The sequence below is a fragment of the Chenopodium album genome, chromosome 2 (assembly GCF_948465745.1).
Source record: "Chenopodium album chromosome 2, dcCheAlbu1.1, whole genome shotgun sequence".
Taxonomy (NCBI): Eukaryota; Viridiplantae; Streptophyta; class Magnoliopsida; order Caryophyllales; family Amaranthaceae; genus Chenopodium; species Chenopodium album.
This window is the reverse complement of record NC_137835.1, coordinates 71,964,076-71,980,072: the sequence shown is the minus strand read 5'-3', so window position 1 is coordinate 71,980,072 and position 15,997 is coordinate 71,964,076. Positions and strand designations below refer to the sequence as shown.

Sequence of the window (15,997 nt, the reverse complement as noted above, 5' to 3'; positions counted from 1 at the left end):
TGTAAAATTTATTTTTAATGTTATAAAGTTTTAGTCTAATGGTCCAAATTATGTTTTATAAACTCATTACCTTTATGCTCTAAATAATTAAGTAAACTTCAGCCTTAAATCTATTCTCTAAATAATGTCTTCTGTTCTGAGTTAATCACGTGTTCTAAATATTAAATCATATGTTCTAAATACTTAATCACGTGTTCTAAATTTTTACTCATATGTTCTAAATATCTAATCACGTGTTCTAAATAGGTACTGCTATATTTCGTGTGTAATGAAATTTGATCTTCTTGTTCTAAACAAGTGCAACATGGCATTTACTCCATTTACAAGGGTTGATCATCACAAGAGTTGCATCACTTTTGCGGCTGGTTTCATAGCAAAGGAAGATATTGAATCATTTGAGTGGTTGTTCAAAACATGATTGTGTTAGTTTGGCAGAGGGCGATGATGAAGATATCAAAGACCTTGTGATTAATCTTCAATGATTGAGGCTGAATTTGGAAGCTAAGAGGAATGCAAGAAGTAATGTTGAAAATAATGCTACTAGCATATGTTGTGGGGAATTGAGTCACCATGATATTCAAAATTAACCAAAGAAAGTTAGATAATACTTAATGATTTTAGAACATTTTTTTGAATCTGTGTATTGAATAACACTTTTTTTTGTAGTATAAAAATGATTATAGTTTGAATTTAATACATATACTTCGTATGTATTGAAGTTTAGAACATATGACTAAAAATTTAGAACATATGAGTTATAATAAGTAATCATGTGTGTTGTATGTTTCCGATGCGATTTCAAAATTTTAATTTAGACCATATGATTAAAATTTATCACTTAAATTCTTAGTTCTTGAATACATAAGTACTATTTTTTAATTCATGATATGCGTTTTGTATGTTTTCGATGGGATTTCAAAATTAAAAATTTAGACCATAATGATTTAAATTGGTGGGAGGGTGTGCTGCATGACTTTAAATTTCATTCAGATGTATTTGGGTGGGAGGATATGAGTAAAAAAATGGAATATATGAGTTTTAATATAAAAAAATATGAGTTATAATTTAAAACATATATAAACATATAATTTAGAACATAAGGCTAAAATTTTAGAACATATGAGTAATAATTTAGAACAAATTTATAAAAATTTAGAACTTATGGGCTTATGGGTAAAAAATTAGAACATATGACTAATATTTTACAATAACATGCTATATTTTTGTTCTAAGGGGATTTCTAAATAGCAATTTAGAACATAAAAATTTATATAACATTATATATTTTCACATTAATATTTATAGCATATGGATAAAAATTTGGAACATATGAGTATTAATATATAATAAATTGTATTTTTATATTCTTGCATGCATAACAATGAAGTAGATCACAAGAAAGACAAGACAAGCTTATATATTCGAACACAACCTTTTAGAAAAATAGTTTTAGTATAATTATACTATATAAAATTCTACATGCTATTTCTAAAATTTTATTACAAATTATTTTCTTTCGCCATTTCCGTGATCTTGAAGTAATCTCATGATGTAGCTCATTTTCCTTGTGTGATAATATTTTAGCACAAAAATCCACCCTCAATTTCTTCATTTGATCAATCTGCAATATAATAAGATAAAATCATTAGACTTTGGTATCCGCTATCCCATTTTTTAATTTACATCATTATAAAAAAAAAAAAAAAATAGATTTACACAACTGACATGATTCAATTAAATCTGCTACTTACATTATACAATTTGGAACTTATGAGTTTAAATTTAGAACATATGTATAAAAATTTAGAACATATGTACAAAAATTTAGAACATATGGGTAAAAAATTTAGACATATATAAAGTTGTAGCAAAAATTAACAATTGAACTAGAATGTATATATACTGCATACTCAACAAAATTCTAGTAGAAAACATAAAATGTGAGTAAAATAAGAATTAAAATTATAATTGAATTAAATTTAGAACATACAAGTAAAGTTTTAGAACATATGAGTAAAATTTAATCTCGAAAAAAAAAAAAAAAAACATATGAGTAAAATTTTAGAACACATCTAACATTTATAAAAAATTGAACAATATCCATGGATGATAACCAACCTTTGAATTTGATCATTGTTTATAGCTTCTAGTAAAGATGACTCCACAATTGGACTTCTAGACCACTGATCATCAATTTTTACAGCTTCATCATCACCATCACTTTTTTTCTTTTTGACAAGTGCTTCATCACCATCTCTATTTGAAAAAAAAAGTATGTTAGAAGCTTAAAACAGAGATTAAAAACAAGGTTACACTTGCTAATCTAAGCTAAGATAGTCAAAACAACAATATTGATTTACATAATCATACACGCAACATGCAGTTAAATTTCAGCTTGACATTTTATCGAATAGGTTATGAGCATCTAAAAGTGATTTCTAAATTTGCAAAAAATCAAACATCAAGAATACTATTGCAGATTATAAACAATGATGATAATGAAGAAGAGAGAGAAATACATCATAATCATATTATTGATCCATTAAATCCAATAAGTAAACATCCCAAAATAAACAATCAATTTCCTATAAACTAACAGATTCAAGAGCATAGCTTTAGAGCACCAATATTATTATCCTTCAATTTAAATTGATACTACCAAAATTCACATAAAAACAAAGTAAAATGCCCAAAATCAATAAATTGATACTTACATCCTTCGTTCATAAGTAGTAATAGCTTAGATTGAATCCATTTGATGAAGAATTTGCGATTTCTAGGGTTTCAACAAAATCACAAAAACCTTATTCAATACAAAAATTTGAACATTGAAGCCAAATATCAAAGGAAAAATAGTTAAAACAACAAATACCTAACAATATTTGTAGATTCAAGTCGAAATTCAAAGATATCTTAGCATTAAGATCGATCAAACCAGTGTTCGTTCAGAAATTTTTGGGGAAAGAAGAGAGAGAAAGGGAAGAGCTGGTTCAATTTCTTGAGAGAGAAAAAGCTGGACAATTTTTTTTAATTTTTCTTGTATACAATCTAAAATTTACAATATTGCCATTATTTTGACCAGGGTAGATGTGGAGCGTTGGATCTTGTTTGATCCAATGGTAATAAATTATTCTCACATATAAAGTATTCTCATATAAGAGAGGTGTTCTCATATATATCCATGTGCAGATGCAACAGACTTGCACCAAATCCATCCCGGTAAAAACCGCACGAGGATAGAGAGAAGTGTGACATTCTTTTGAGGTGTTGTTTATTAGTTCTACTCGACTAATAGTGGTGGCCGAAGGGAGTGTGTAACAGTGTAAGTAGCTAGTGAGTTGTGACCAAAGGTGATGCCGTTGTAGTATTACCATATTAGTGAGCATAAAGAAGGAATTAGACCGATCATGGAGACTGCTACCTGCCAGTGAGTTGGTAGAGTATTCAAAAGAATAGTTAGATACTTTTTTTTTTTTAAAGAAGAATAATTAGATACTTAAGTATGTTACATAAGTTATTTTTTCTACAAAGGAATAATCAATACGAGTAACTTATTTTGACTGAGAAAAATGAGGCTGCATTGATTTGATTACTTCGCAACCTTTTGTATTAACTATTGCTCTTGTTGGTACCACAGGAAATTTTTGGGCAGATTAATGTTACAAAATTTTATTTCGGACACAAAGTTAGTCCTCGAATTTTGACCAAAGCAGCCACACCAGTGGCAAAAATAACAAATTACATCAATATCAATGTGTGAAATTAGATAAAATTGATAGATTGATTTGAGATTCAGTATTCAGCAGTTCATTTTGATCTGTGACATGCTCGCTTGGCAGCTCGAACAATATCCTCAATCTGTAATACCGAAAGGCAGATATTAGACAATTATACACAAATGACATAACAAATGTCTGGGTTTAGAATATATTCACAACTACTTTTTTTTTCCACTACCATGGGACGATAAGGTACAAGAAACGACCAGCTTGCCCAAAAGATTAGTTACTCCACTAGTATAAGCAACAAATCCCTCAACCTAGTTAGATACTATTGACCACATACATCCTAATAGCCTATGCTGAAATCAACTTAATGTCGTAATTTACAGGCTAGTATCAATTTCATTGTCTTTAATCGAGCTTTAATTTTTCATTAAAACCTTGGTTGGACTGACTGCTTCATTCTTGCAGGCAAGTTTGTGTTATATATGAAGAGCTAATTTATATATTGTAATACCCCTTAAAATAAAATAAATATAGCCGGATTGAAAGGTGCTACTTCAAGGACGTAAACAGAACAAATTCACTATGATCAATAAAGAAAATATAATTTGGACCTGTGGGACGGCCATCCTTTCAAGATTTGGTGCATAAGGCATAGGAACGTCAGCACCACTAATCCTTTCGATTGGTGCATCTAGGTACGCAAAGCTATCTTCAACAACTGATGCACTGTACAAACAAAGAGAGAAAATTAGTTAAACATAGTTGATTTAAAGCCCCATTTGGTTTAATGTAAAATATTTTCAATGAAAAATTAGTTTTCATGGAAACAAATTTTCAAAGTAAAACACAATTGCAAATTAGTTTTCCATTGTTTGGTTGCACACAAGAAAAGTTAAAAATAGGAGTGGCAATGTGAGGATGGATGAGAGGGAAATAAAAAAGGAGGTAAGGAGGAGAGAGGAAAATGTGGCTTCAAGGAAAATGTTTTCAATCATTAAGAATGTAATTTTCCACCCTTGGGAAAATTGTTTTTCACCCCTTCACAAACCAAACAAGTGAAAATGGGAAAATCATTTTCCATGAAAGCATTTTACATCAAACCAAACGGGGCCTAAGTGAAAAAGTGTAGTTGAGAACTTAATGCCAAATTGTCTTATTAGCTCAATTGACACATGACACTGTTATTGCAGCACACCTTATTATAAGTGAAGCAATGGCACAAAGATCAACTAAAAATAGAACGTTATACAAGCAATTACAAATTAACTTTGTTCAGGGAAAACTAAAGAAAAAGGGGAAAAAAACAAGTATATTCAAGGTGATGATTACCAGATTTCTGCACCAACTCCATGCTGCGGGAAACCCTCTTCAAGAGTTACTAGCCTATTTGTTTTCCTGACAGATTCATTGATTGTGGGTCTGTCAAGAGGACGAATTGAACGTAGATTTATCACCTGAACAATAGAAGATGCCAGTTAATATCCTCGAGTGCTCAAAATTAAGCAGCAATGCTAAAGTAAGAAGAGTATGCAGCAATATCAATGAACCAAAAAAAAAAAAAAAATTACCTCGGCACTTATTCCTTCTTCTGCCAAAATGTCAGCTGCCTGCAGTTTAGGAAAGTCAAGTTATACACTCTATAGTTCACAGAAAAATGTAAAAAGAACAAAATGATGTACTACATTTGAGGGAAGACGTTAAAAAGAAATAATGTACCTTCAGAGCATAGCCCACCATCTTAGAGAAAGCTGTGATTGTGACGTCCTTTCCTTGTCGTTCTACCTGTATCAAAATAAAGAATTGGTCAAGCAATTTTATCAATCTATGTTCAATAATTGAGATATATCATCAAGAAAATCATAGAACCTTTGCTTTCCCAATTGGAAGGATGAAATTAGGGTCGAGAACTTCTTCTGAAACAGGGAAGGATTCTCCATATCTACAGAGAAACATATCAAAATTTTGTAACTTAGACGGTGAACAAATCCACAATTGAAAAGAAAAAAAAAACAATAAATATGTATCATCACTTACAGTATCTCATTTTCCAGAAAAACAACAGGGTCAGGATCCCTAATGGCAGCTTTAAGTAAACCTCGGGCATCTTCTGATGAATATGGACAGAGTACCTTCAAACCAGGGCATGAACCGTACCACGCTGCATAACACTGCAGAGGCATAAAAGTAAGCTTAAACCATGACTTTAATTTATAAATGAAAGATTCCGATAGATTGGTTGAGTTGATCACCAACGAGATTCGACTAATTTTCATGAAATCAGGGAATTGAAATACTGAGAATTACACATTTTAAGTACAAAAATAAAAAATAAAGGTATATGGGGGAGGGGGGTCGAAAAATATCATATCAAATAAAAAAGAAAATAAGGCTGTCGAAATTTCCTCAACTAAAAGAGATTCAAAGATTGATCAAAAAATACTCATACTTAAGTTACAATATAATACAGTATTTGCCCCATTCAAATAAATTGCAATAGTTTGACTTTTAAAGGTCTAGCTATATTAGACCACGGATTTTTATAAACTAGTTACATGGGGACTTACAAAATTTAAATTGCTATTAGTCTAATATTCAAGAAAATTTAATAATTTTTTACAAAATACTCCCTCCAATCCTATTTGTTCTTCACATTTCAAATCAGGGCATAAATTAAGAAATGAATGTTAATGTTAGAGAAAACGTTAACATAATAGAGATTTTACTTTTTATACTCCCTAGTCCCTATGTACCATTTTGTTCTTCACATTCAGGATGGTTCAAATAGATAACCATTTAGAATCTTCCACATATGGAAGAAAAGTTCCCTTTGATTTTCCTTAATTTTGGTGAATGTGCCAAAAGTTATTACCTTTTTTCTCTTTTCCATACAAATTTTCTAACAATTTTCCACTAATTGAATTTCCTCTTGCATGATTTCAATTTTTAATCATCATTCTCTCTTCCCAAACACCACAGTAATTAGGCATGTCCTTTTTTTTTTTTTTCTTTTTCAATTTTTTTTGATAAAAAATAAGAATCTCTATTACTTTAATTTTTTTTTTCTCATTCAAATTTACTCCCTGATTCAAAATGAGAAAAACAAAAGGGTGGTGAGACAAGAAAAGAGAATGATGGTCACAAATTGGAATCATATGGGGAAATTCAATTAGTGAAGAATTGTTATAAAAAAGAAAAAAAATAGTAAAAATTTTGGCACATTCACCAAATAAATAGAGAAAAATTAATGAGAATATTTTATCAATATATAGATGATTCCAAATGAGAAGAATTTTTTGAAACTTCTTAATCGTGAAACAGAAAGAACAAATAAGATCGGAGGGAGTACTCAATAAAATTTTCTTCAAATATTAAGTTATTTTGAAAGTTGACCGCAGACAATGGATAGAATAAACATTTAAAATATAAAATGGAACAGATAAATTGGGAATGTTAACAGGGTAAAAGTGCCCAACAAAAGAGTTGATATCATGATTGAGCACTTTGGTAAAAAAAAAAAACAAGATTGAGCACAAAGTATTTAGTATAAGAGAATGGCACAATCAATCCTACTCTGTGCAGTTGTGAAATAAGAGAATGAAACACCAGTTTTTATATGCTAATGGGAAACATGCTAGCTAAACCATATGCCTTGTAACTTCTACCAATGGTGGAAGAAGAAGCCAAGCCAGGGTTTACAGCTGACAAGTCTTTGAGTATATTCAGCCCACTTGGGTAGAAAGAAAATTTGTTACTCAAGCAAAAAGCAACAGCTGACCATGGTGATCTTCAAGGCTAAGGGCATTAGTGATAAAGGGCTTGGACAAAGGTTTCAGCCCCAGAGCTAATTGTCTTATGTTAAAAACCCATAATTCTTCCTTGCTATTTTATAAAATAGCGGTAATAACACAAGATAACCCAGAGTTGCTGTTCTGAAACTGACCTACCCATATGGAAGATGTAAGAGGATTCTCATGGAAACTCCTTGGTTTTTGCATGATGCAATTGTAACAGATGAGTTCTATGTTTGCTGGAATAGCTAACAGCAACCACTATTCTACTTCTCATGCTTTGTGGAATTAATGATACTCATTTAGTCCTGAGAACCTAGGACCAAATCATGTATATCATGACAAGCTCACCAAAATTTCAACCAGAAGACGTGGGATTAATAAACACATTGAGATGTCAATCAAGAAAAGAGCCAGAGAGAAACGTTATCAGCCATCACCATAAATACTTCCTCAATTCTCTTTTAATTGTAATGTAAAAGGGCTGCATGGTGTTTTAATTGAGGAGAGGGAGAAATTAAAAAAATAAAATAAAATAAAAAAAAAATAAAAAAAAAGAACCCATGTGGTAAGAAAGACATAGAGAGAACCATTGTCCAAATTAAGTAATGTTGCAATTAATTTTGCAGCTTCCCCCAAAGGGAGTACTTCAAAGATTCTTTCAAGGACTAATAAAGCTCCAATGTCATGCTAAAATATTCAAAGATCAACTCCACACCCTTCTCCAGAATGCAGAGAACATGTTAAGCATCTGGGAAAGTTCCTTGAAAATTCAGATATCAACAGACTACAGCGCCCATTATGCCTGATGTTGAGGCAATTTTAAGAGAAAGATAACCAAGTAACATACAGGTCGCAATGAAAATCCCAAACTTTCTGAACAGAGGCAATGAAAATTAAACCTGAGAATGTTGAGCACCAACTCCAGCAGCAGCACCATTTGGACCTCTGAAAACAATGGGTACAGATATCTGACCGGCTGACATATAGTTTGATTTTGCAGCGGAATTTATGATGTGATCAATCGCCTGTTACACATAGGAATAGACTATGTCAACATCATCATAGATAAATAGAAGGTATGAGATTTCCACATTAGTAGAATATAACCATATTATAATATTTTAATAAGTAGTATGAATGGGAAATTCTAACCAGCAGAAAAGAACACTTCAATGTTAATGGTAAATTTTATTGAAGAAAAACACAAGACAACATTGAAATGTGTCTACAAAGAAGGGGCTTTGATTTTTCTTTTCCGAACAATTTGGGTTTCATTATCAGCGAGATACCAAAATTAAAGTGTTAACTGTGATTTGTGAGATGTTTGTGAGTGTCAGTTCAAACGTGCAAAATTGTAGTTCATATTAGTAAGTTGCAGCACAGTTAAAGCCAGGTAGCTTAGAAAGAGAAGAAAATCCTTAGGACAAATTTCATCGACATCACTGTCCTATGTGAGCACCAAATATATATATAAAGTTGCAGCACTAGCATTAAGAGAATTCTGAAATATAAGCTATGCAGCTGTTAAGAAGGCTGAGAAACCTGTTATGATAATATCACAAAAATATATGTCCAAAACTGATCAACAAATCAAGGATGATACTAAAGAAGTCACAGCAAGAAAGGAGGTTGTTCATCGAATTATATTCATCATGGTACAGGTAGACTAGGAAGAGAATAATCATTGCATCATTCGCCAAAAGCCAGGTCAAGAGTCACTTGAATGCCAATAACCCAATAAAGATGCAAGCGGAGTTAAATCCTATTCACAAAACAAGACTGTTGGCAAGCACAAGGAAAAGAAAAACAAACAAGACCAGACACTTACAGTTTGTTTGGATCGAAAAGTTGAAGGAAAAGGGAAGGGAGGAAAGAAGAAGGAATGGGGAAGAGAGGAAGGGAGGGAGAAGGTAAGATTACATTTTCCCTCCAAATCTTTCCAACAATTGAAGGACTTAGTTATTAAAGAGGTAGGGAAATTGAATTTTTCCATTTCTCTTTCCTTCACTCCTACCAAATGGTACTCAAACAAGGGAAGATAGATCCCTTCTTTTCTTTTCTCTTCTCTTCCTTTCCCTCCAATTTTCTCAATCCAAACAAAGTGTTAATACTTGTTAAGAGTACACCGAAGACTACTTTCATATGGTGGATGTAGCAACCACGTATGATATACAAGAAATAAAAACTCGTTAAAGTAGCTTCATTTGAGTATCACATATTAGCCACTAATAAAAAAATAGCAAAGCAGAAATTTCCAAGGGTGTAGAAGTGATTTATGTCACACTGACACCTTAAATGGTGTGGGATTGAACCTAGAAGACTAATAATAATATTCCCTGTGTCCCGAACTAGTCATAACACTTCTACCGGCACAACACACAACATTTAATGCAATTTACTTGACTCCCCTACCCCCACCCCACCCCAAAAAATCTTTTTTGTTCTTCCCACTTTGATTTTTTTTTTTTTTTTTTTTTTGGGTTTTATCTCACCAAACATTCAAAATGGGAAGAGAAAAAAGGATCAAGGGGAATTAGTGGGAAACATGTCATCACGTTTTGAGGATGTGAGTGAAGAGTTTCTTTTTTTATAATAAGGAAAGTGATGCAAGTAATCCAGGACGGTTGAACATATTCAAAATCCATATATCATTAAAAACACATGCCATTGATTAATGTCAGATTTAGAACTAGTAGCACAACCGTATTGTACAAGTCATGTACGACCATTTGGGTCATAAGGCTGTTCCAAGAGGCTCTTTGGATACAAAGAATACTCGTTGATTTGGCCCCAAGACAAGACAAGACCCCAACTGTCTTTCAAATTGTTAACTTGGGTTCAGTTAAAATCCACTGTTCCTGTTTCGCACGAGTTTGTTACTAGTGGATGGATTTCGTTCGAGTTTATAAAAAACCAACAAACAAGCTATAAAGAAATTATGACATAAAATTTATAAAAGTTCAAGCAGCAGCTGAAAAGTGAAAATCCTGTTCTTAAACTGCAGCACACTGTTTTGAAGAATAGAATAATCTCATTAAAGCAACATGGCTATTAAAAGAGCTATGAGACTAGGTTAAACTTTTAGTTCCTCATGAAATTATTCAGTTAAATTCATTTTTAATTCAATCTACCTCTAAAACGATTTCCCAGCACATGAATTTTGACTAAAGGCTAATAATTGTGGTTGACTTAAACCAGGATAATCAAATTCAATAGCAAATAGATTATAAGTCATAGTTATACACTTCTACGTTCTCCTGAAATTATCCTTCACTCACCCTTCTAACCAACAAAATAGAAACAAAACTGCCAATAAAAAATTTCTTACCTGCATCGAGAAGTTAAATGTCATAAATTCTATAACAGGTCTGAGTCCTTTGTATGCTGCACCAACTCCAATACCAGCAAAGCCAGCCTGCACAAGTGCACAGCCATATAACATATAAATCTCTGATTGACTACAGCATGTGAAAAGCAGTTTAAGAGGGAAAATTTATTCATTATTTACAAATCAAATGAAAATAAACGAATAACATCTATGAAGTTCAAGGAAAAACCTCTGTAATTGGAGTATCAATAACCCTTTCTGGACCAAACTTGTCCAAAAGCCCTTTGGTTATCTGATGCAAAATTATAACAGAAAAGACGTATGTGAGCAGAATACTTTTAATGGCGAAAGCAACAATCCAAGACATAAAAAGTGGACAGACTAGTGAAATTCTAACCTTGTAGGCTCCTTGGTATTCACCAACCTGTTTGTGTGCAAAAGAAAACATATTCAGCATTAACTTCCACAAATCACATTCGGTATAAAGAGCAGAAAATACAGACATCCAATAGTATTTACACAGTACCTCTTCACCCATCACAAAGACACTAGGATCTGCACTCATTTCTTCATCTAATGCAGAATTTAGAGCATCCCTGACTGTCATCTGCAAAGTCCATAACATTGCGTCATCAAAAAGTCCGAAAAAAGGATCACTAAATCAAGATGAAAATAGCGATTTATATACAAACAAAGATCCTATCGTGCATAATTGGAAGAACAAACAGACTTAATGAAGGCAAGAACTCCTCTTATAATGTACAAACACGCAATGTATGCTAACCTAAAACCAATTTACACGTGAAGGCAAGAACTCCTCTTATAATGTACAAACACGCAATGTATGCTAACCTAAAACCAATTTACACGTGAAGATGTTGTCCGACACTCAAGTATAATGCACCTCGTTCAACAACCCTAATCAGATCCCAAACCATAATTTTGTAACAAACAGCAAACCAAGCTAAATAAATCCAACTCTTCCACAATTGAACAGCAGAAAAGGACTCATCCGCATAATTAGCCAAACACCTTTCTACTAAAACAAAAATCAGCAACCAGCAATTTGTAACCTATCCAATTACAACCTAATCAAATCGTTGACAAATCGCAATCCGAACTACAATAAAATTACACTTACAATGCGCGAAATCAATTACTGCAAATTTCACAAGCACACAAATCCAATTGCCAAATTAAGAATTCAAAAAAAAAAATTAAAAAAAATATATAATAATTAAATCACCTCTTTTCCAGCAGTTGCAAAAGTCCTAGCAGCATGTTGTAAAGCCCGAATTCTCTGCAAAAAACAAATTAAGCAAAAAAATACATCAATCAAAATTCAACAATTGCAACAATAACTTTTTCAAAAAAAAAATGAAAAATAAAATAGCAAAAATACCGAAGAATACTGAAGACTTCCATTGTTAACAACTTGCTTAACAAGCCAAGACATTGATACTCTTACAATTCAACTTCTACAACAAACAATGCAACATTAATCGAATAGATCGGAGAATCAAACCAAAAATTTAAACAAATCTGGAAAAATCAAAATTCGATGAAAATAGAATTATTCTTTTTTCTTTTTTCCAGAATCAAATTAAAGAGAAAGTCAATGAAAAGTACTAGAAGAATAGAATGTTGGTGAAGATATAGTATAGTAGTTAGGTGAAAATGGTGGTAGTTAAATCTATTGAATGCGAAAATGTAGAGAGAGAAAGTAGTGAGAGAGAACTGACCTTGGTGAGGGAGGAGAGAGAAAGTGAGAAGACTGGGTTTGCGGTGAATTGGCGGCTATTGGTGTTGGTATCGGCGGATGAATACGACTGTTTATTCGTTCATTTGTCTTTTTTTTACAAGTTTTTTTATTTTATTTTATTGCTTTTATTTTTTTTATTTTTTTTTTATTTGTTTTTTTGAAGAAGAAGAAATCTTGCTTTTTTTTAATTATAATTATTGGCTGTTTGATTCAAGGAAGAGTCAATTGTTTAAATTACTTTTTATGGCAAAACACTGATCAACTTAATGGAGTCAAAAACAACGAATTTGACACCCACGTCGGGACTTCTTCTTGAATCCACTCTCTCATCTCATCAAAGTTCCTACAAACAAACGCAAGTCTATGAGCAACACCATTGCCATTCCTATCCATATGGCGAAAACTAATCGAAGTACATCTCCAAGACAAAAACAAGATGTCACTTACAATACGACCAAAATAAGAATTTTCAATCTTCCTAGTCTTCAGATGATGAATGAGCTTCAGGCAGTCAGACTCAAGTATTAGCTTGGTAATACTTGAATCAATAGCAATTGATAACAAGTGCCTCGCTCCTAAAGCTTCAGCAACATCTGGCCTCAACTCACCTTGTTGCTTTGTTAAAATTACTTGCTTTGTAGCGTTTCCCCTCAAAAAAAAAAAATACTTTGTTGCTTTCGTATTGTAATTAGGGGTGTAAATGAGTTTATGGTGTGTTTGGATTCTAGAATTTCATTTGAAATTTCGGAATTGGGACAATTATAGTGTTTGGATGTCCAAGAATTTCAAATGAGGAATTTGCCTAAATTATACAACTACCAAATAATAACCCATAAAGGTAAGGATTTCAAATGACAAGGTAAATCATGTCATTTGAAATACTCAAATTCAATAATTCAAATGATGTATTTGAAATAAAATCTATCTTCCCAAACACAACCTTAGATGGTTTGCGAGAAATTTCAGCTTGGTTTGAATTCTTCGTGAGTTGATCACAGGAAAGCTTGGGTTTAAATATTTGTGAATAGAGTTGAAGTTTTTTATAGCCCTTTTTATTTTTACAAATTAAAATGTAGTCGTGTTAATTTGTGTTACAAGACATAATTTAGAAGGCTATGATTAATAGTTGAAAAATGATATTCTTAATTCTTACTATCATACACTACTTCCATTTCACAATAGATCTTACTATCATACACTACAGCCCCGTTCTTTAGCGCTGCTCTTCTCTGTTCAAATCAAATCTGCTCTACTCAAAAGAAATCTGCTCTGCTCTACTTTATTTTCAAGTAATAATTAATAATAATAATTAATATTCAATTATAATAATAATTAATATTGTATTGATGATAATAATTTATTATTTTGAATCATTTTAATAATTATTAATGTTAAAAATAAATATAATAATTATTAATATTAATAATAATTAATAGTTATTAATATTAATAATAATTAATATTTATTAATCATAACAGTAATTAATCATAATAATAATAAATAATAATAATAATCAATAATAATATTTAATAATTCAAACTATTAAGAATTAATAGTTAATAATATTATTAATTGATAATTTCTAATAATTATAACAATTCTTTCAAAAAAAATAAATGATAATAATAAAACTTTCTTTTTATAAACATTTGATATTAGAATCACAATGTGTAGAAACATTTTATATGGGTATTGATTGTTAATTCATTGAGTTGAATTATTTTTCAAATCTTGCCATACAATTTAAGAATTTTTTTTTAAAAAAAAAAAAAGAGAGAGAGAGATTGTTTCAAGTAGTACTTTGTATATCATTATTATTTTGAGGGTTAAAAATATATGATTAAGACATATTTATAAGTAAAATTATTATTACTCATTAAATCATTTTTGTTTTGGGTGTTTTTTGGATTCCCTAGGATACTGGTCATGCTCTTCAGGCAACGAGACGGTCCAACCTGCAAAACAACAAATATTCCGATCAACGGAATATTCGCTTCCGACGATCAAGTCAGTGATCAAAACGGAAAAGTCTAGAGAGAGAAAGTAGAGAGAAGGTGGAGCTATTTAATGCTCTGTTGTTTGTAAATGTCTTAATCCCCCTCCCATCATAAATGATTGGGGTATTTATAGGGGTGGGACTCGTGCCCCTCTCTAGGGTTTATACCCTAGATTTGCGTGACGTGATTGGCTGTGCAATCAGTGAATGCCACGTGCCACTCTGGGGGCGCCGTTTTGCGACTTTCATTGATATCTCTTGGGATTTGGGCCCTGACGTTGTTAGGGTTTTCTGGCGTGTTGATTATTAAGGGAACAAATGCCCTTAACACATGGCATCTTCTCATGACGACACGTGTCACCCTCTAACTGGGCCACGTGTCGCGACGAGATTGGCCTGCGGCCTTAAGGGCTCTGAATTACGTGGCATCTTCCCGTGGTGACACGTGTCACCCTATAACTGGGCCACGTGTCGCTATGGGATTTGTCCACGTATACGGGGTATTTTTACCCACAACATTTGCCCCTCAGAGGGGGTGGCTCGTACGCTTACAGGCCGACTCCTCTGACCTCAAATAGCCTTGGTGCGTACAAGTGTATTATGGTTTTGTCAGTTTTCCGTCTGCCTGACAATTTTAGAGCGAACGTCTGTCTATACAAATGGCGCGGACGGAGATAGGCCGTCTTGCTTTTGGGAGATGCGGCCGTCTTGCCATCGCGGAGAGGGCTTTAGCTCTGCCAACTTCCCTGGACGAAGATAGGCCGTCTTGCTTTTAGGAGATGCGGCCGTCTTGCCATTGCGGAGAGAGCTTTAGCTCTGCCAACTTCCCTTTGGACGCGCCGTTTATTAGGTCATCCTCTTTTCCGCCTAATTTAACGGAGTTGCTCCTTGTCCCTCCAAATTCTAGGTCACATTTTCAAATTGTAATCGTTCAGTTGTGTTAGGTGGGAAAGATGAATTTACTCTCTTACCCTCATAAATTTTCCCTATATATACAAGGGTTTTGACTTCATTTTGGCACTTTGGAACTTTACATTTTCTAGAGAGAAGTCAGAGCTTCTAGAGAGAGAAAGTGTGTTTTCCTTTGAATCTTCAAGAGCTCCGCCGTGCGTTTGAGTTTTCCGGGAACATTTGTTGAGTTTTCCGATCAATCTTCAAGGATTCCAAGTTTTCAACACGTACAGAGGTAGGCCGCCTGTTTTCTTTTCCTTGCATTTTTATTTCTTTGTTTATTTAAAAGTTGGCTCAACACTCGGCTTCGTCCGTTTCTCCCCATGAGGCCGGCCGTTCGCCTGGGACTGAGGAGTCTAGAGTGGACGGAGACGAGTTGTCTCCTTCATGGAGTGGGTCCATTTCTAATGCGTACCAACTCACATCCACCCATTCTTATCT

General features: G+C 32.8%; 1 protein-coding gene across 2 annotated transcripts; it reads right to left on the bottom strand.

Moving 5' to 3' along the window:
* Positions 1-3,580: 3,580 nt before the first annotated feature.
* Positions 3,581-12,732, bottom strand: LOC145600381 (pyruvate dehydrogenase E1 component subunit beta-1, mitochondrial-like). Of its 2 annotated transcripts, none has more exons than XM_081656281.1 (15): positions 12,590-12,732; positions 12,250-12,325; positions 12,094-12,147; positions 11,374-11,454; positions 11,245-11,271; positions 11,077-11,139; positions 10,848-10,934; positions 8,419-8,544; positions 5,763-5,896; positions 5,595-5,667; positions 5,445-5,510; positions 5,297-5,335; positions 5,058-5,182; positions 4,340-4,454; positions 3,581-3,858 (listed from the first exon to the last, which is right to left on the bottom strand). In XM_081656281.1, exons 2-15 carry the CDS (start codon positions 12,301-12,303, stop codon positions 3,808-3,810), a joined length of 1,095 nt encoding a protein of 364 aa, XP_081512407.1. In that variant the 5' UTR covers positions 12,304-12,325; positions 12,590-12,732; the 3' UTR covers positions 3,581-3,807. The 2 variants fall into 2 exon arrangements, with proteins under 2 accessions (XP_081512407.1, XP_081512414.1); XM_081656288.1 differs by having other exon boundaries at positions 12,250-12,322; positions 12,590-12,665.
* Between the last annotated feature and the right edge of the window lie 3,265 nt (positions 12,733-15,997).

Coding starts and splice junctions, on each gene's coding strand:
- LOC145600381 (XM_081656281.1), bottom strand. CDS start 12,303: ATGTCTTGGCTTGTTAAGCAAGTTGTTAACAATGGAAGTCTTCAGTAT. Junction 11,455..12,093: donor TTGCAACTGCTGGAAAAGAG/GTGATTTAATTA, acceptor TGGACTTTGCAG/ATGACAGTCAGGGATGCTCT. Junction 5,183..5,296: donor AAGAAGGAATAAGTGCCGAG/GTAATTTTTTTT, acceptor TCTATTGTTCAG/GTGATAAATCTACGTTCAAT.